The sequence below is a fragment of the Juglans regia genome, chromosome 12 (assembly GCF_001411555.2).
Source record: "Juglans regia cultivar Chandler chromosome 12, Walnut 2.0, whole genome shotgun sequence".
NCBI classification, from domain to species: domain Eukaryota; kingdom Viridiplantae; phylum Streptophyta; class Magnoliopsida; order Fagales; family Juglandaceae; genus Juglans; species Juglans regia.
Genome location: NC_049912.1, coordinates 5579511 through 5601687, shown reverse-complemented (window position 1 = coordinate 5601687; position 22177 = coordinate 5579511). Strand labels below are relative to the sequence as shown.

General features: G+C 33.3%; 2 protein-coding genes across 3 annotated transcripts; both read right to left on the bottom strand.

The window, feature by feature from the left end:
* Positions 1-2244: 2244 nt before the first annotated feature.
* On the bottom strand, positions 2245-3763 carry LOC109002716 (RING-H2 finger protein ATL67-like). 2 transcript variants are annotated; one of them, XM_035683307.1, is made up of 3 exons: positions 3043-3763; positions 2756-2777; positions 2248-2605 (listed from the first exon to the last, which is right to left on the bottom strand). In XM_035683307.1, exons 1-3 carry the CDS (start codon positions 3621-3623, stop codon positions 2555-2557), a joined length of 654 nt encoding a protein of 217 aa, XP_035539200.1. In that variant the 5' UTR covers positions 3624-3763; the 3' UTR covers positions 2248-2554. The 2 variants fall into 2 exon arrangements, with proteins under 2 accessions (XP_018836121.1, XP_035539200.1); XM_018980576.2 differs by having other exon boundaries at positions 2245-2777.
* Positions 3764-16220: 12457 nt separating this feature from the next.
* LOC109002693 lies at positions 16221-16979 on the bottom strand. Its single transcript, XM_018980540.2, has one exon. It carries the CDS (start codon positions 16904-16906, stop codon positions 16226-16228), a length of 681 nt encoding a protein of 226 aa, XP_018836085.2. The 5' UTR covers positions 16907-16979; the 3' UTR covers positions 16221-16225.
* Positions 16980-22177: the final 5198 nt, after the last annotated feature.

Genomic DNA, 22177 nt, shown 5'->3' with positions numbered 1-22177 from the left:
GGTTTAGTCTTCTGTATGACAGCATGTAATTGTATTTGGGATTAATGCGCAGGTCATGAATAATTAAGTGTAAAATTACTGCTGCTTTGTGGCTTTCACTTGAATAATTAAGCGCATTACAAATTGTGAATTAGCCTTTTTCTCTCATTTTTAATTATTTGGTTTGAAAAGTGTCGGTAAATGGGCATTACAAACTGGCCGGTTTAATTTGAAAGTGCCAAAATCTTGAAACAATTGTCCAAAAAAATCAAGTTATAAGCATAGAAAGTAAAAAAATTCTGAAATATCATGAGTTGGTCATGATGAGCAGTCAATATAAATTAGCTATTAATCCTATTTTGAACATCAAAGATTGATTGTATTAGCATCTTTTAGTTTTGTTGTGGTTTGTTGAGATGGCGGAGAATTCTCCCTAACAAGAATAAATTATTAAATTTGAATCGAAGAAGAGATGGCGGAGAAAATTTAATAAATTTGATTTGTATGTGACATATGTCATTCCAAAGTGGAGAAAAATAAAACAAGAAAAAAAAATTAAAATATTTGGGATTTTTGAAGGTAAGTCATGTTTTACTATTGTCATTAACTCAACTAAAACTCCAATAAATTCAATTAAAGAGTTAATTTATTTTATTTTATCCAAAGTCTCTTGAAATGTAATCTACACGATTGTATTACGAGTCTATCTTTTTCATACTCAATCGGGCATATTCTAGATGATCTTAATCAAGAATTCTAGGAGATATATATATATATCAATCTCGTAATAAATTTATAGTATTTTATTAAATAAATGACTGTAATTTTTCAATGATATAAAACTTTACTGATGTCTTTTTTTTAATAGAAATACATCTTCAACTTCTAGATTTGTTTAGATTTGTGTTTTTAATTTTTATTATATTTGGGATTGTAATATTAATATATTTACTATGTGTGTTTTGTTTATCATATTTGAGATGTAATTTTAATATATTGTTACAATGTGTGTGGATATTTGTTTGGATTGTAATTTTAGACTTGTAGTTTTTTTTTTAGATATTATTTATATTTAAAATTTATAATGGGATAAAACGGGTCGTGTCGAATCGTGTCAGTTCAATCCATTAATGTAAACGGGTTGAAACGGGTCGGATCGTGTCGTGTCAATTTATTTCCTAATGTGTCATAACGGGTCGTGTCGTGTCAACCCGTTATCAAACCGTGTCGTGTTTGTGTTTAGAATTTTGACACGAAACCCTTAACGGGTCGTGTTCGTGTTGACCCATTAACTGTAATGTATATACTCTGACACGACACGAATACGACCCGTTAACACGATTTGACACCCCTAGTGAATAGTATCTAGCCAAAGATGACTAGAGAAATTAATTTACTGTAGCTCATATGTTGAACTTTAGTGATTTGACTAATCTAATGTAAATGATTTTGCTCATGCCTAGCCAAAATATGAAGATCCATTAACATTTGACTATTACAATGCCAATGCTCACATGTGATCTTTTTTTTATATAACCTCAACATCAAGTGGAAAGAGAAATTGCTTTGTCAAGTTGTTGCCTCTTTCATGTGGGCTAGTGAGATAAGATGGGCTAGTGAGATGAGATGAGATTAGATGGTTTTAGATGAGTTGAATAAAATATTGTTAGAATATTATTTTTTAATATTATTATTATTTTAAAATTTGAAAAAGTTGAATTGTTTTTTATATTTTATGCAAGAATTTGAGAAAGTTGTAATAAGAGATAATATGAGATGAAATGAGATCGTTTCTCTATCCAAACAAGTCCTAAGGTGATATTTGAATAGTGAGTTGAGATAAAAGTTAAAAATTGAATTGTTTATTATATTTTGTGTGAAAATTTAAAAAAATTATAATAATTAGATGAAATGAGTTGAAATTATCTTTAAATCCAAACCCAGCTTAAAACTTAAAATGGAAAAAAAAAAAAAAGGTAGACCCATAACATCTATTAAATATTCAATAAATACTATAGACTCAACTTCATATCAATTTGTAGAATATAGTTAATATATTTTTTATTTTAATCCAACTCTAAAACCTAAAATGAAAAATAAAAATAAAAACAAAAACGATCCATAATATTTATTAAATATTCAATAAATACAATAAACTCGAATTCATAAAAAGCCATGGAATTTATGACCATAAATCCCTCTACAAAGGATCCAGCGTAGAAAATAAAAATTATATTAATTACATTCTGTAACATTTAATATTGCATATATATTTGATAATAACATTAATAACCAACTAATTGGAACAAAAGGAAAATAATAAACGATCATATTTTACATAATTTAGTCAAAAATATTTAACGAGAGCTTCTAAAAGAAAAGAAAATAAAAGTACTCTAAGTACCGGTGGAATAATCGACACTTGCAGAGACTGCGTGCCGCAAAGGCTACTTGATCGGAGGATAATCAGTTAAGCCAGACTGACCAATTCATCTTTTTTTTTTTTTTTTCCGCCATTTTTGGACTATTATTCGAGCTATTCCTTGACCAATTCAGTCAAGACTCCGGTATTTGTTTATTCGGAAAACAGCCTCTTTTTTTCTTTTTTCAATGCAATGTTATTGAACTGTAAGAAGTTGACAACACAAAAAACAAACAACTTGCCTTTGAACTCGAATCAAGCAGGTGAAGTACGGGAAATTGGATAAGAAAACAAGGAGATGTATACGTAGAAACCCATAATTTGGAAAATTGATTCAACCCCAGAACTCAATACCTGTGAAGCACTGGCAATCCATCTGTTTCATGAGATTGAAAGCACAAAATAAGAAAAAAAAATGATATTTTTTGCTCTAAATTCATCAAGCAAGAACAAAGATTGATTCGAGACCCTAAAAAAAAGCTCAACACCTACCTATCCAAAGATATATACATTCTCGCAATAAGGAACCCAAAAAGAAGAAAAGCGAAAAGCGAAAAGCGAAAAGCGAAACTCTAAACCATCCAAAAAGAAAGATTGGAAAAAGAAAAAAAAAAAGAAGAAAAAACCCAGAAATCTATCACCTCCGCCTCCGATCCGCGGCGTACTGCGAGAGCGGCACGACCTCTGATAGCGGCGTGGACAGCGGGGTCGGAAGCGGCGAGTTCCGGCAGACCGGGCACGACCCGTTCAGTTTCAACCAGTGGTCGATACAGTACAAATGGAAGTAGTGCCGACACTCGGGCATCATTCTGAGCATCTCCGAATCCTTGTACTCGCAGAGGCAGATCGAACATGTGGTGCTACTGGTACCCAGACCATCGTCATCCTTAACGTAGTACGGGAACTTGGGGTACGAGTTGATGACGCTCTGGTCGAGCCCGACGGCGACGTTACCATCCCGTGATTGGTCCTCGTCTTCGTCCTCGGCGACGAAGATTATGCGGGGGAGGATGATGCCGTCGTTGGGGTTGAGGTTGTTGTTGTTGGTGCTGCGGTTGTGGTGGTGGTGATTATCGTAAGACGGGTGGGAGCGGCAGCAGAGGTAGGAGGCGAGGAGGAGAGCGGATAGGAGAACGAGGAAACCGAGGGCGATGGCGATGGCGTAGCCGAGGCCAAGGTTAGTTAGGTAGTTGGTGCTGGTGGCTGGGGCGGGGGTGGACATTGGGAGAGGAGGGGAGGAGAAGGAGAAAGAAAAATAAGAAGAAAAGGTGGAGGAGAAAGAGGAGGAGAAGGAAGGGATTTAGCCATTTGTTTGGGGAGAGGGGAGGGAAAGGAAGGGTGGGTGATTCCAGCTGCTGCATTTAATTCTTTTAGGTTTGGTGAAGTGAGGGCTCTTTCAGCAGCATTAACTATTTTCTTTTGGGTGGAGAATGGGAGATAGGGATGGAGTTTATGGGCCTGGGCTATTGGTATTTTTGTCTTATTTTTTATTGTATATAAATATATATATATATATATATATATAGAAGAAAAATGATTAAGTTGTTATTAATTGAAAAAAAACGAAAGTATATATTTATCTAAAACTACACATAATATAATTTAACTTTTTTTTATATATAGTTATTTTTGTGTATTTTATTAATATAATTGATTGCATTATTTTTTTAATATAAAATAATTATTTTGACCAATCACATAAATAAAATCGTAAAGAGTGCATAAAGAATATGTAAAAATGACTGTATGTAATAGTACAATATAATTTATATTTGAAAGTTTTACTTTTTTTTCAATAAACAGAGTTTAGTAAAAGAATAGAAAATCAGAGAGGTAGTAGTGATTATCCAACACTAGGGGTGGAACCGCTACCCCGCTCCCATCCACCCCACTCCCACATAGATGGTTTCAACCTCATTTCCGGTATCAGGGAGGGGGGCAGGGTTGGAAACCCTCCCCCGCATGGTGCGAGACGATGTGCGGGGATGAGTCCACCCGTCCCACACCATGCAGGTAGCATTCCTATTTAACACTATTTTGAAAATTTTGTAAGAGAGGGAAAAAAGACTTAAATTGGGATGAAGGGAATATTGAGATGGTCCCATAATTGATAAATTATTGCTGTTATTATTTTTAATGGCAGGTTGGTCTGGTTGGAAAAGAGATTGCCAAATGGATGGCTTCATTAAAGCAGGGCCAATTATCTGGGTTCCACCGTTACATAATTAGATGAATTTAATTGATTCATCCCACACTATCTTAATGGTGTTATCAAGAAAAACCACATAGAGAAATAATAGAGATAGGAAACAAATCATCATTCTGTTTGCAATGATCAACGTTCTATTCTATTGACATGATAGAATTTAATTTATTAAAAAAAAAAGTGGTATATCAACTTATAAATATAATATTTTCAACGACAGAAGTTCGCAAAAGTCAAATTTTGAGTTGTAATAACACAATTTATTACCATAATATTGAAGGAAAATGATAAACGCGCAATATTTTCTATCATCTTTTATATAATTATATTTTAAATAAAAAAATATTTTGAAAAACTAATTTATAAAAATAATATTATTTTATAAAAGAGAAATTCTATTTACAATCTCTATTTGGAGATTATATGTACAGACCCTTTATTAAATGAGAAAAAATATCATTTTAAGAGGGATATTTTTGTAATATTAAAAAATTTTAAAGAAAAAATTGCTTAGACTTGCATTGCAGTCCTCAAAATAAAAACTGTACATAGCATTACTCTTTATGAAAATATCTTCATCTTAGAACGTAATTGTACAAAAATATTATTCAGAGAAAGATGCGAGCGAACATGGAGAGTTTATGTGTCAAAATCAAGGGCTACAGCCTCAAATGTTTTGTGAACAAGAAACACTTGGAACTTCCCATCCAAGTCAATGCCAACAACATCAAATATATAACATTCCAATTTGATTATAGAATCCTCATCCCCTCCTACCCACTTCTGATATTGGAAGGGACAGCCAGTTTTCTGTTTGCACAACTCAGTTTTTTTTTAGGGTTTAATTTGGCCTAAAGTCTTTCTGGGGACAACTCATGACTTTAAGTCAATGAATGACCTTATGCCTTTCTGTCTTGTCTTTTTTGTTTATTGCTTTTTTTTTTTTTTTTCTAGTAAATTGAGATAAAAATTAAAAATTAAATAAAATATTATTTTTTAATATTATTATTTTTTAATAATATTATTATTTTAAAATTAAAAAAATTATAATAATAAAATAATATAAAATGAAATACTTTCACTATCGTTTTCAAAGTCATTTTCCTTGGAATCAAAAGTCCACATGAATAATCCTCAATTTTATTTTATAAACTAACTAATAATAATATCGGAATGGGCAAATTTCCAGTATCCAATATAATAAACCCGGAAATTATCAAAAGTTATATGCCGCGTGTGAAAGCAAAGTTGGCCTAAAAATAAATTAATAATAATAATAATATGCTCACGCTACGTTTACGAAAGCAAGTCATCACACATCATCCTCCTATTCCTTGGGAGAGTTCTCCTTTTGTTTGTTTCTTGTTTCTTCAGCTGCATCTCGTGTAGGTTGGTCCGGTCCAAGATGATGGATCAAAACTTTTGGTTTATCATTTTCTCGGATTAAATTGGACCAATTATTCCTAGTGGATTAGATCGGTTCATTAGCTTTCGGTCTGATTCGATCCATTCGATCTGGTTCAATTATTTTGTTTATTTTATTTCATTCTTTTTCAAATAAATCAATACAAAACTTATTTAAACTAATAAAATTAAAATTAAGTAAATTATTAATGTGAATTATGTAACTAATTCATTAAAAAATATTTAACTATAATTATATTTATGATGTTGATAGTTACTACTTACTAACTTTTTAGTATGCATAATTATTAATAATTTCCTATATTAAAAATAAAAATTCTAACATTTTATATACGGTTAATGAATATCAAATAATTTCATTATACATAGATTATTCATACTTTTTTGTAACTTAGGTATTTAAAAAAAAATACTTAATTACTTTAATTAAATGTGAATAGTAGAATATGTATGAATGTATTATGTATCTACATATATTATCATATGATTTATTATACATTATTAATTGATATAATATATTATTTAACATTGTATATGGTCAATGATAATAGATTATATAAAAATTACATAATTAACTTATACAACTAATATATAAAATAAAATAATATATATAAATATTTAAAATACCTATACTAATTCGGTCCGGTCCAAAAATCACAGACCTTGGGATCGGACTGAAACCCATTCGATCCACCATTTGTGGGACCGAAACCGACCACTCACAATTTCAATCTGGTCCAGTTCGGACCGAAACTTCTTCCCCCCTAGCTGCATGCATAGCTACCCGCACGACAAGAGATTTGATCTTTAGAGACGAAATCTTTTAGCGATGAATTAAATTTCATCCCTAAAAGTACTTATTTGGAATGAAATTTAAATTCGTCTCAAAACATGGATGCGATTTTTTATGCGTTCGAACATATAAGTATCTATTTGAACTAGACATTCTGTGACGAAATATATCATCTAAAAAAAGGAAAACCGTTCGAACATAAAATAAAAAAAAAATTTAATTACTGTTCGAATAATAGTTGTGGCGGGAAAGTATATACAATTGTGCCGAGGAAAGTTCGAACGTGATATTTAATCATTAGAACTGAAGTTTTGGTGGGAAGTTATAAATAAATCTGACAGGAATGTTGCTATACTGTTCGAACGCTCTAGTACAAATTCGGACTGTATTTTAAATCACATTTGAATGTTGATATAACTGTTCGAATAATAGTCGTGGCGGGAACATATACATTAGAACTTGTTCGAACGCCACATGAATTTCTTTCAAACCAATTTTTTTGGTGGGAAGTTATGAATAAATCTGGCGGCAATGGTTGCAACACAGTTTGAATGGTACTTTTATATTCGAACGGGTCTATTAAACGTTCGAATGCTCGTAATTGCCATTTGAATGGTACCGTTTAATTATAGAAATTTATTCAAAGTCATTAAAATATTTTTAAAATAAATATTATTTGAATTTATTAGTTATCATTGTCAAAAGATAAAAAATTTAGTTATAAGGATTTATTATTATTTATGGTAAATTAAAATATTTCATATTCCTAAGAACTTTATATAATTAATGAGTTTTATTATGGTAAATAAGAATTTGCAATTAAAAAAAATTACCTTCTAGGGAGTGTCATTTTTATATTATCATGAATGGTAAGTACAATAAGGAAAATGATTTTTGACAATAAACAAGCTAGCTATATATAACAAATAAAAATGATACAGTAATAAAATCAACAACATTCGACACAATACAAAAAGTCAAATAAAAAATAAAACCACTAGGCAAGATTATCCAGGTCCTCTTGCATGACAGAAATGCATCCCTCAATCTCTTGCAGTCGAACCATAATGGGTGCAGTGATCATTTCCACCATCCTCTCCATCTCCTAGATCAAAAGTATGTGATGGTTCTCGAGCAAGGACCGTATCTCCATGATAGTAGCCCTTGCTGCCTATCTATAAATAGCGACATCATTTGGCTGTGCACCTGCCTCATGAGGCTTTAGTTGTTGTCTCGGTCCAGTATAGATGAATGTATCATATTAAACAGATTTTGAAAATTTTTAAGCGATCCATGGGGAATAAGGCTTGTCTAGAAGGTTCGATTGTAGAATCATACATTGATAATGAATGACATATATATTTTGTTCTATGTATTTCTGTGGGGTTGATACCAGACTCACGAGACCAGACCGAAATTATGAAGGTGGACAAATGGGTAGTGGTGGCAATATGTGACACAACCCGTTAATCAAACACGAACATGACACGATAAAAGTGGGTTTGGATTTGACCTTAACGAGTTTGGGTCAAAACAGATTGACATGTTAAGACACGATTGCTTAACAGGTCACTATTCAACCCGTTATAACCCATTATGATTTGTTAAGAAAGTTGAATTTACATTTATATCATATTTGGGATTGTAACATTAATATTTTACAATATGTGTTTATCATATTTGAGATTATAACTTTAATATTATTACAATGTATGTTTATCATATTTGTGTAATTGTGTGTTGTCATATTTAGTACTGTTGAAATTTTAATGTCAGTATTTTTATTGTTTAGAATGTAATTCTAGACTTATTGTTAGTTTTTTATTTTGTCTAGATATTGTTTATATTTTAATATTTATATAAAATCAATCAGGTCAAATGGATTGAAACATGTCTGTTCAACCTATTAACGTAAATGGGTTGAAACAAGCCGGATCGTGTTGTGTCAATCTGTTTCGTATTTAGTAACGGGTCAAAACAGGTTATATTGTGTCAATCCGTTATCTTAATGGGTCGTGTTAGGGTTTGAAATTTTGACACGAAATCCTTAACGGATCGTGTTTGGGTTGACCCATTAACTATAATGTACATGTCTTGACACGATACGAACATGCCCCATTAACCTAATTTGAGACCCCTACAAATGGGAGTCTCGTCATAGTTTTTCATATTTTCTCGAACCATACGTCCCATAGGCGTACAAGGGGGCTATGACTTATGTGGACGAGAGTTTGATAGAGCCTGATAGTATGTATTGAATAACTATGCAGAGATTGACAACTCTTTTAGATTAGTGATGACTCTACATATCAATATAAATTAAAAGTCATGGAATATAATATAACTTGATACAAACTAATTCTTAACTTGAACTTGGGCATCGAATATATATAGCTACTTCACCTGGATGGTATAACTGACGTAGAAAAGAAGCATGAAGATGAATTCACATTGTGGTTTGAACAAACGATACTACTAAAAAGATGTCTTACTATTTACGAATTTCATAGCACAAAAATAGATTTTTTGTTATCTAGCATTGATATAACTGGAATAATATTTATTGAAATAGGTTATATCAAAATATGATAAAAATTCAGAAAAAATCTCACCAGAATTGTATGCTTTGGCATGTGGTCCGTCCAAGCGGGTCATCCAATACTCATGATGTTTGGTGCGTGGATATAGATTTCACATGGCTGATATAAAATGATACAGAAAAACTCAAAATTATGGGGTCGTAGTCGAAGGAAACCATTGGGAGGATAACATTGACTTCTTTAGAGTTGTCAAAGATATCATAGGGTTAAAGTACGTGGGAGATATATGGTCTGGTTGTTTAAATGTAATTGATGGGACATCTCAAATCTTAGGTTGGGAGTGCATAATGATGAATATTTTGTGAGTGTCAATATATCTTGTACATGGTATGAGATGATCCTTTCATTCTCGCTTGCCAAGCAAATCAAGTTTTTTATTTAAATGATCCAAAGTACGGAAATCCATGGCAAGTAGTACAGAAGTTTGCACCAAGAAATGTATATGATTACATTCCAGAGGCAAATAAACAACATGAAGAATTTGATGGTTCAATAAATGAAGAAGCATATCAAGAAAACGAATCAGACATCAATCAATTTGTTGATCTCAGCTAATATGACATGATTCCATTGCGTGGAGAAGATGTTGAACTAGAAGTAATTGATGGAGGATTGTCAGAAGAACATGTGTCAACTGAAGTGCCTAGTGAAGATGAGGACGATTGGTCCAGCAAAACTGATAGTGAATGAAATTAAATTTTGTGTAAGTATCATTGTTATAAATATAATAACATTTTTTGGAATAATAATTTATTATAGTTTAAAACAGATATGTCTCACAAACACAAAGCAACTCGTGTGTCATATCCATCCATTATCGACTCCCCAATTGGTTCGTCTATCATGAATGGTGGGCCAATATCACCAGACCCAGAACAAGGTATTTTACTAAAGTAAATTTGATTTTATGTGATGATTTAAGTAATAGTTATTTTAAAGATAAAATAATTTTCTTAATATTATATGTTTTAATTACTATATAACTGTTGTAAGCCATCGCTGCGGTCGATGAACTTTTAGGGCTGTCTGCAAAGAGAAAGTAAGTTGATATTCTTGATGATCACACCGGTAGCTTTGGGGATTTGGCAGCTTGACTTGCTTCTTATGTTGTTACCTTTACTCGCATATATGCACCGATGGTTATATCCTCCTAGGTTAAAGTTTCCCATGATGTGAAAAATCACATAAAAAAATCGTTGCTTGGTAATAAGTTATTTAGAAAACAATTAAGTATAACATGTTAATTTATAATTAGTTTGCATTTAGACTAATCGTTTATAACCTTTTCAAGGATGAGTTTGAACTTGATTTTGGCTGGCGAGAGGATCGACTAACGGTTAAGGAGCTGATGTCCAATACATTTCAGAGGTACAAAAGTAGATGACATGCACACTATCAGAAGTTTAATAGTACAACAGAGGCACGTCAAAATCCATTCCAAGAAATGCCACCAAATGAATGGGAGAAGATATGTGATATGTTTGAAGATTCTGCATATCAGGTAATTTCGCTGCTATATTTTTTTATGGTATATGATAGATGCATTAAACAAATATAGTAATAATGTTTTTTTTTTAGCAACGAAGTACTGTGAACAAACCAAATAGAGCAAATTTAACGATACACAATCATACAGGTTCTCAATTTTTTCATTAACTATCTAAAAAATTGGTAATGTTATACTAGTTCCTGTTAAATATTAACATATAGGTATTTCTTATTGAAGTTATAATATAGATTTTTCTTTTGCAAGAAAGTTATATCAGTCCCGAAGTAGAATCAAATTAAGTAAGTTTAAGTTTTTATTTGTATTGTCTAATAATATTTTTGTTATTTATACTATCTCTAATCTTTTTTTATAAGACAAGATGATATCACTTAAGGAAACTGCTACAGCTCCATTTGATGAATCATTTGTCAACGATGTTCAGATTTTTTCTCAGGTTCTTGGACCACGTTCCAGATTTTTGAAGGGTTTAGAACGTTGTGTGAAGCCTTCCTCAACATCATAATCATCATTTTCTCAAGTCAGATCGAATAACAACTCACGAGAATTAGAGGAAGCAATGCTGCTCGAGATAGAACATTAATTTGAGGTCTGTGCAAAAAGAGTTGTAGACTCAATTAGATCAGGCAGTAGATTTAGAGGCGAAATTAGAACAAAACATGCAGAAGAAGCTGGAGATTCAATCCTAAAAAATGTTCGAATAGTGGCAATTAATGATTTTTCAAAACTTTATGCCACCATAATCTTATAACTTATTTTCTTTACTTGTCTTTTATTATTCTGACTTGAACATTTGAACAAATGTGATGTTTTAATTACAATATTTAATAGTAGTTTCATATTTTAAATTAAAAGTTCTATATCACGAGTACCGTTTGAACGTAAAATACACAATTTGAATGGTAAATTGTAATTTATTAACCTTCGAACGCATTTTAGCTTCCGTTTGAACTAGCAACCAAAACCATTCGAATGACTTGAGAATAATCAATTTTGTTCGAATATATAAATTTTCCATTTGAACAAACTGCCTGTCTTAACATTCAAACAAATAATATTTTGTTCGAATACATTTGTCATTATTCGAATGTACCATACATTGTTTGAACACAAACATTGAACCACCCGTTCGAACAGATGCTTTCAATTCGAACGTATATCAATCGTGTTCTATCATATTAACTTTGTTCGAGCATAAATGTATCTGTTCGAATAGAAATAAACTGTTCGAACAGTCAATCCATTCAAACATGATCAAATAAATTCGGTCATTCGAATCAAATTTTGAACATAATCTAGGCCATTCGAATGGTTGTGTGGGATGAAAACGCTTCGTCCCCAAAAAAAATCTTGTTTGAACACTTACGACTGGTTGCGCTTAATTTCATCCCTAAAAGATTTTTTTGGGATGAAATTTAAATTTTGTCCCAAAAAACCTTTTGAGACAGGCATTTTGGGAGAAATTAGAGACAAATTTTTCATCTCTAATAACCTTTTGGGACGAAATTGTGATTTTTTATCCCAAAAAACCCATTCTTTTGTAGGAACACCACACAACTCCACCTAATCAATATATAATTTGTCATTTTTTTCCTTATATGTTAATGCTTAAATATGTGTGTGTTTAAATAAAATGATAAAAATGACAAATCACCTATTAGTTAGGTGGAGTTGTATATTGTAAGGTTCTTTGTAACATTTCTCTTTTAAATTAACTCCATCTAATATGGTTTTTAATTTGTAAGACTAGTGCCTGTAGCCTATAGAGTGACAACAAGGGTTTTTAGTTTCTTAATAGAGGAATTTTCTATAGATCTTGATCGGTCATACCAAGCTTACCAAATCAGTAGGCCCTGATCGACTAATATGTGATTACCGTCTTCCTCACCATCATCCAATTGGCGCAACACCTTAAGGCTATGTTTGAATGCTGAAGCGATTTCAAATAATCTGAGTTGATCTGTGAATAATAGTGTTTTGTGGGTTCTATTGGAATGTGTTTGAATGTATATAGTAAGTTAATACATATTTAACTTTTTACGAGAAATTGAAAAAGTAGTGGATCCCCATCAATGATTGGTTTGAGATGAGTTGATGTGATATTGACATCCAAACATAGCCTAAGACTTTTATGTCCCTGTGGTCGTTGACTGATTGTAAATAATCTATAGGCTATAACTATAATTATCATCTCACACTCAACAAAAAATACAGATAGAGAAATAAAATAATGGGCCCATCTTGACCCATAGGTGGGGCGGGGGACGGCCCGAGGACCAACCCGCCCTGACATTTGGGCGAGGGTAAGGCGGAGGTGGGGCCCCTGGCTGTCCGCCAACTAGGAATGGGTAGCACCCCTATCTATGGCGATAATTGTCATCTTGAATATATATATAGACACATGGGAGAGAAAAAATGGTGTTTCCACAGTGTACTTCTCAATTCTTGTGAATGAAAATCTAAAAGGTCCAATGTTTCCTACTGGGGGTCTCAGGCAAGGGAATCCTCTGTCCCCTTACCTATTTCTTTTATATACTAAAGGACTGATTAGTTTGTTGAAAAAGAATGCTGGTCAGGGGATGGTTGAGGGGGTTAAAATATGTATAGGAGCTCCACGAGTGAATCATTTGTTATTTGCCGATGATAGTGTCATATTTTGTAAAGCTGAGGTCCCCACTAATGCAAAAATCCTATCTCTTTTGAATACACATGAGAAAGCTTCTGGCCAGTGTATAAATAAAGATAAGACTTCAATGGTTTTTAATAGGAATGTAAAAGAGGATTTGAAAGCAAATATTTTACAAATGTGGGGTAGTAATACACAACAGTTTGAGAAGTATTTGGAACTTCCTCCAATGGTTGGAAGATCGAAACCATAAGCCTTTTCTGGAATCAAGCAACTATTGTGGCAAAAACTTGACATGTGAAAAGGAAATATGTTATCACAAAGGGGTAGAGAAGTGCTCCTAAAATCTGTAGCTATGTCAATCCCGACATATGCTATGAGCTATTTTTTGTACCCAAAGGTTTAATGTCATGAAATGGAAATGATGATGACGCAATTCTGGTGGAGGAATCAGTCTCAAGGGAAAAAGATTCATTGGGTTGGATGGGAGAAGCTTTGTGGTTCAAAATTTAGAAGTGGGATGGGTTTCAAAAATTTGCATGATTTTAATTTGGCTCTCCAAGAAAAACAAGGTTGGCGATTACTTACTCATGAAGGTTTTCTTCTCCACAAAATATTTAAGGCACAGTACTTTCCAAAGTGTTCTTTGTTTGACTCTAAAATTGGATTTAATTCATCGTATGTTTGGAAAGGTACTTATAGTGCTCTTAATTTGTTAAGATTTGGCTGCTTGTGTAGAGTGGGAAACAGGGAACTAATAAGGATTTTTCAAGACTCTTGGATTCCAGCAATCCAAAAGGAAGATTATCAAGAGGCGAGCTAGATTGCTAGTCAAGAAAGTCTGAGAGTAAATGATTTACTTGATACTAATATAGGTTGGTGGAATGTAGAAAGCTTGAGAGCTCTCTTCAATCCAAGGGTTGTGTCTCAGATTTTGGAGATTAAAATGTCAACTACTCAAGCTGATTCTTGGTACTGGGTATCTGAAAAGAATGGGTAATATTCAGTTCGTAGTGGATATAAAATGCTTTAGCTTGCTACTTCTTAGATGGAAAGTGAAGGGTTATGAGCAAATCAGTTTTTCTCATTTTGGAAGTGTCTATGGCAACTGAAAATCCCAAAGAAGATGAAGATATTTGCTTGGAATGCATGTCAAGAAAATCTTCCAACTTACCAAAATTTGACGAGGAAGAAAATTTTGAGGGAGGATGTATGTGTTTCCTGTCATAACAAAAATGAGGATACTGCACCTGCTTTATTTTATTGTTCATATGTAAACAGCTTATGCCTACAATATTTGCCTTCGAAGAGGGATTTAGGACATGAAAGGTCCTTTTGGAGTTAGCACTGGCAATGAAGGAAAATGGTAGAGGAAGATTTTATGACTTTTATTGCTATTGCTTGGGGGTTGTGGTATAGGAGAAACAAATTTATTTATGAGGATGTTGTTCTTCAAGTTTCTTCTGTGATTACTACAGCTTTATCTATGCAATCTGAATTTAAAAAAATGCAAATTTTTTATGGTTTTAGCCGGGATGCACCAAGAGTGTTATGTTGGAATCCACCTCCTAATGGTGTTTTGAAAATGAATGTGGATGGTGCTACTTTTGGTGAAATAGAAAGGCAGGTATTGGAGTGGTTTTAAGGGACCATGAGGGCAATTTTGTTGCTGCTTGTAGTAAGCTGGAAAATGCAGTCTCTTCCTCAAAATTTATAGAAGTGACGACTGTGTTAAGAGGATTACATATTTGCTCTCAATGGGAAATTTCCAAGCTTATAGTGGAAATTGATTGTTTTCTCCTTGTGAAAACTTTGTACTCTTCTTCAGAATGCTTAACTGATTTTGCTTACATTATTGATGATATTAGAAGATTGACTCAGAATTTTCAGGAGGTGAAATTTTTGCATGTAAATAGGCAAGGTAACAAGGTTGCTCATCTGTTAGCAAGATATGCATGGCATGTAGAGGATATAGTTATGTGGTGGGATTTTTGTCCTTCTTTTATATCTCAAGCTGTTTGGATTGACAGGTAATTTCTTGTAAGGACTTGATTTAATGAACGATCTTTGGTTATAAAAAAAATAATGAAAATGACGGCTAATCTATAAGCCTTAATTTTTTCTTAGAGAGGCCGATCCAGACTATCTAATTTAGGCCATTCATGATTTGCAGATCATATAATTATAGCCCATTTCACCTTCAATTTTATTTTATTTTTTATTTTTTTTGCATTTCATCTCAACTTTTAAATTGTGTTCTTGCTGCTAGAGAACTGCTTGTTCCTTGAGATCAAATGCTCAAAGGAATCAGAGGCCAGAACCTGATTAAGTTAGCAAAAAACTATGGATATTTTTAGTTAGTTGTAATTTGTGTACTTAAAATATTTGATGACAGTACCTGATATTAACGATGCATAAACAATAATTAGAAATAATATGAATAGACTGCATTGGTAATCACATTATAAAGTGTACAAAAAACACTATCCAAAATATAATTACTCTTTGTATATATATACGTAATGCTACATACAGTTATAAGGTATATAAATTTCGTGCATTGCATTTGAAAAATCGTAGTGGAGCCCATTAATATTTAAAAGTGAATTTTTTTCATATAGATTTCTTATAATAAACTTTTAGTGGCCATAAATTTGTTTGTATATCCTAAAGGCTAACCTTCCGCTTGCACTTCAGATCTTGAATCATCCGGCTCGAAATATTGACGGTCAAGGTGCAATTCAATTTCACAACAACATCCTTATTGATAATGCTCCACAGTTTCACTCTCCCCGGTATTCTTGAATAGGCTCCCACGGTCAAAAGCCCTGAGCTCACATCTGCTAGCAAATCTGGAATATTGGACTGGGACATGAGGCGGTCGACGATAATATCCACTGTTATATTCATATGGACGGTTCGCCTTGCCTTTGCCTTCCCTGGTGGTGTTTGTACCTCGCCCACAACCATGTCGCGGTAAAACAACGTTATGGTCGTGTTCTTATATTTGAAGGACGCCACGTTCGGATTTTTGACCGACACATCTGCTTTCAGGGACATGTTGATGCCGAATATAGGTGTCATTCGGTTGATCAGCTCCAACCTGGTGACTGAGATACTGTTCATTTTGATGGTCGGGTCCTTAACGCGGAACACGGTGAATATCAGAATCAAGATCACCACAACTAGAATTAGCACAAAGGCTACGATACAGCCGCAACATTTGATCATACACCTTTTACGCCTTGTTTTTTGTTTGCGTAGGGTGGCCTCCTCGTCGTCGTCCCCGCTGCTAAGGCGGTCCGTGGCTTGGGCTAGTGGTCTGGCCTGCTCCTTCTTCTCCGCCATGGCTAGCTAGAAGTTGAGGGGAGGAGTGGGGTGCAGTTGTTGTGGAGGGGTTTTTTGATGTGTGTTGTAGAGCTTTTATAATTAATGATTCAGGCCGGTGATGTGATGATGAGTTGTGAGAGTCGTCGCGTGCAGAGGCTTAATTCCCACGTACTTTGGACATTAGACTTTAGTAGTTGATGATCGATAAATATATACTTTGTGTCGTGCGTGTAGACTGCGCAAAATTTCAAGCTGTTTGAATGTTTGACTTCCGGGTCATACTTCTCAGCTTACAATTGCTAGAAGCCTAGAACGGTGTATAATAGTGACTTTTACAAAGATTAATTCTATAAAGATTTGTGAACTTGCTGGTGTAAAAGTAATTTTAATGTGGTTATAATAAGAAATAATATTTATAGTTTTAAAATATATAAGTCTCATGTATTCTATTTAAAAAAAATAAATAAATATATATAAGATTTGCTTGAAAAAATCATTTTTTAAATAGTATATATATCCCATACTATTTAAAAAAGAAGATCATGTGAAACTTATATATCTTAAAACTGTAACTAGCATTACTCATTACCGTATATTTAGGAGACCATAACTTTTAATTTAATCGAAACGTAGGCGCCTTTTCCATAAAATTAGTTAAATTTTCTTCGCATGACCCAATTAAAGGAAGAGATTTCTTGTAATTGTAATGTCAATTATGGTGGTGCCTACCTCAAGAGTGCTCGTAATGATTTTTTTTTTGACTATATATATATATATGTATGTATATACAAAACATTCCACCACCAACCACTGCCTGCCCTCCTATCTTCTTTATTTACTGGGAAATTCCCGCCATGCTCTTTATCAACGACACGAGGTTTGATTTATAATAATTATTCCTTTAGAATCAACTTGAGTTAATTAAAGAGCTAATCCTCTAGAAAATGACGCATATACAGTTTTTTTATAATCTTTTTTCAACTTAGTTTTCAAAGGAAGACGTTTTTATGAATTAGAGTTGTAAGATTATCGTTATTTTATATATATATATATATAAAAAAGAAACCTACATTTGTAGATGTGAGGTGAGTAATCACTTGGCGTGCTTGAAGATTAATAAAATAACTACATTATATGTTAGGGGTTTACAATGTCAGGTTAGCAACTATTCTTCGACTTTTACTTTTATCATTTTCGGACACATTGGTTGATCATGTTACTGTTAAAAATATTTTAAATCAATGGACCTACATAGATCATAGACTATGCATTATATAATTTCCAAATATAAAATTTGGATAATGTCTGTAAGGCTCAATAAATGTGATAAATATAGTGACATATATAACTGAGCTATTGACACCTATCTGGAAGCCCATCACGATTTTAATAAGATAATGAGTATCAATTAAAGTGATACGGACCCAATTCATATGTAGAGACTCATTAAAAACTCATGTATTAATTTCATTATTTTATGATGAGTAAAATTAATATTTATGTATTATATATATATATATATATATATATATATATGTTAGGGTGCCAAGTCCATATTGATTCTTGATTTTATGCATCTCATTGCTGTGAGTTTTTTCAAAAAGTAAATCTTGGACCTGGAAGACCAAACCATTGCGTATTTGAGAACTGCTACATACATAAAAAGATTATACAAAGTAAACTCACAAACTGATATAGTTTTATGAAATCTGTTAGATCTACTTTATAATAAAAATAACTTTACAATATGACGTACCACATCGATCCATATCAGCTTGTGAGTTTATTTTTATGTAATTACTTAGTAGCGAAACTATTTTCCAAAAATTATATATGACTCCAACAAGGACAAACAAAAAGATCTGAACAGGAAAAATACAGCAAAAGATTATGTTAAACTTATAGGTGCTGATCAGGAACTAATAAAAAAACTTCGTACGAATGTGTTTTTTACTTGATCAACGCGGAGAAAAAAATGCGAAAGATATGCTATTGTGGGGAAAAGAAAGCGCAGGCTGCGGGTGAGACTTTTCAAGTTTTCATGAAGTCAATAGACATGAATATGGATCGCAGGATTATTTGAGTATTTACTGATCTTGAGGAATGAATATGGAAAATCCATGATGTTGTATTAATTGAAAATAATAAGTTGACAGTTCGCCATGGAAGATTCTAATTTGAATTTTCAATCGCATACTATTCCACGTGGTGTCGGGAAAAGTTTGAATATGAATAAATAAATTTATTTGCAAGCTTGCATGCATGTTGTGATCTGACACAACATTCACTACAAGAAATACCTTTGTTTCCGAGGGAGGAACTTCATGGCAAAAGGTCGGTTTTCTGTGGGAAATACCTTTTACACACCAAATATGTCCGTGGGAGGCTCGTGGCGTATACTTCGCCGCAAAAAGTAGTATTATCCACGATACCTGTAACTCGTGGATAATACCAACGATTCAACACCGCACGTTCCATGGTAAAAAACTTCTATTTCGTGGCAAAAGGATGCAAGATTGATGCGCCGCTCGTGGTAAATGGAACAAGCCCGACGAGTGCAATCGGTGGGTTTTACATATTATCCACCATTACGTTTTGTGGGAAATATGGATGTCAACTATACTTTATCCATGAAGTCTGATGGTGGGAAAGAGTTACTTTCCATGAGAGGAATGTTGTGGGAAATAGTTTTGCATTAGTGATGAAATGATGTTTCCCACCACACCTAATTTGTACAAAATGCAGAATTTCCACGAGGGGAGTCTGTCGGAAATTGTATGTGCATAATGTATTTCCCACCACATCAGTTGTGGCAATTAATTTATTTGCCATGTAGTCCTCTGTTCGCAATATCATTTTGTCTTGGGTGTATGTATCCCCTTTTTCCCAGGACCTCGAACTCCTGGGAAAAAACAGGTTTTCTCCACTAACCTGCCACCGTAGAGAATAATTTATTCGCCACAACCACTATCCTTGCGAATAAGTTATTCCCCATGGAGGTATCCTGTCGCAATATCATACACCAATGCACATGGTATCAGCTTTTTGCCATGCTTGCTAACTCTTGGGAAAAGTGGCTTGTTTTCTCCACTAACCTGTTGGGACCGTAGACAATATTTAAAATTGTCTACATTTTTTCAGAGAATTAGGAAATTAAGGAGTGAATATAAAATGACAACCATATAAAATATGACATAAATTACTCCAAAATACACTGACAGCCATATAAACATGGTATTACAGTTCATATATAAAAGTTAATTCAACATTTGAAACTGTTCATTTAAGAAAATGGAAATACATCAATGTTCACTGTGTGGGAAGGCCAAGAGAAAGTCATCAGCGGGATTGTTACAACTATTGTATAGCCCATAAAACAACTATGGCTACTAGTTCTCTACATATATCCATTTGATGAACTTTGCTCCAGATTAAATCTCCCCATTTCTCCATTGCCATCATCCGCATGAGAGAACTCATTTTGATCTGACTAGGTGATAAGCACTAGCTGTACCAATGCAGCCTCTATATCCTACTTGATTCCCGTATGTTGAATGCAAAAGACATGTCCAGCAGATAGCATGTGAGGTAGAATCATCACATCAAACTCTGGCCTCAGCCAAAAAAGCATTACACTACAAAGAATTAGTATCCTCATGACAATGATCTGAGTAAGAAATCCTCACATACCATCTCCCTTAATATACTTACACATTTACAATATTGAACCCACGGACAAACCTTATTAAATCCCTTCTACAAGCTGGCAAATATATATATACTTGCAGCAATATATAAATTGAAGGAGAACATGAGCTATAAAAATAACAAGTATGCCATACAAGATTTCCCTAGCTAGTATACAATAACATTGGAACCAAATATATCATCAATAGCTGGGTACTGTTTTCACCTCCTTCATTATTAGGGTGTATACTAACACTGTCTTCCACATTAGACAATACCATATATATAAATATATATATATATATATAATCTAATCTCTATCTCAGTATGCTTTATAAAGTTGACAAAAACATCAAGAAACAGGGTTTGTATAGTCCAAAAAAATAAATGCTTGATCATACTCAATATTTCATTGCAAAAAGGTTTCAAGTCTGTTTATCATACAATGGTTATAGGGATGGCCCAATTCCAACTTCAGGTTTGGTTCTCAACCTCAAATTGAATCCTCAAATCATTGATTCCCACATTTCAAAACAGAGAGGCTGGCATAAAGATAGATAAACTGCTATGGTCATTATAGAAGTCTTGTAGCTGTATTTATGAGTGCTAAACAAGATACAACATATCAGTATCCCTAAACGTTGTATGAACACCATTTTGTCTGGAATTTGTTGACCACATATTTAGCCAATATATGGACAATATACCATATAGTGTCACCAGCAACAAACAAATGAAATATGACATACAACTACTTCCTGCATGAACAATGAATATGCATGACAAACAGTATACATATAATTTCCTGCTACTACATTCCATTCGAAATGAGGGTAACATTATTACATACAACCAGTATGTAATGCAACAAGGCCATCATGAACTTGGTCACCTCCATTTTGCTGTACATGTGAAAGACCAAAGTTGCTTCTTGCACAATCCTCGTTTTAAAGGACTGAAAGCAAACTGATCCTAAGTTCTGGTTTAAAATTTTTGAAATTTCTTGTTTGAATCGCCTATGTATAACTCAAAAATAATTGCTCTGGCGACATTGACATACTATACACACCATGTTAATCTCCAGGAACCACGTTAAGTATTTTCACTACAAAAACTGACTCTTATCAAACACCAACATCAGACAACTCAATTCTCTCCAACTACTTATTCTTTCAATACACAAGTCAATACCAATAACAGTATCTATTTTTCAGAAACATTGATCATTCCCTTGTATCCATATACTAACATCATGCACTATAATTACCTTGGCTACTAATAAACTAACTTAGATAAATTAAGCACATACCATCAGTACTGGATCTGGAGCTCCTATCCATTCAGTTTTTCCACTTCTCTTTGCGAACTCTTTCTCATGTTCACCTCTGATGGAACCATTGTCATATACTAACAGAAAATATAACTGCTGCAACCATTCCTTCAATGCAGCTACCTACATGCATGCAGTGATATCCCTGGATAAAAAACAAAATTTGATCAACTTCAACTGTTCCCACTCAGGTACAGAATATACGAAGCTCTACAAACCATAATTATCATTGTATATGAGAAGATACTTACTGATATTGATGGTGAAAACCA

Excerpts from the sequence above, each read along its gene's own strand:
- LOC109002693 (XM_018980540.2), bottom strand. The coding sequence starts at position 16,906 with ATGGCGGAGAAGAAGGAGCAGGCCAGACCACTAGCCCAAGCCACGGAC.
- LOC109002716 (XM_018980576.2), bottom strand. The coding sequence starts at position 3,623 with ATGTCCACCCCCGCCCCAGCCACCAGCACCAACTACCTAACTAACCTT. Across the intron at positions 2,778-3,042 it reads GCCGCGGATCGGAGGCGGAG|ATGGATTGCCAGTGCTTCAC; the intron begins GTGATAGATTTC and ends CTCATGAAACAG.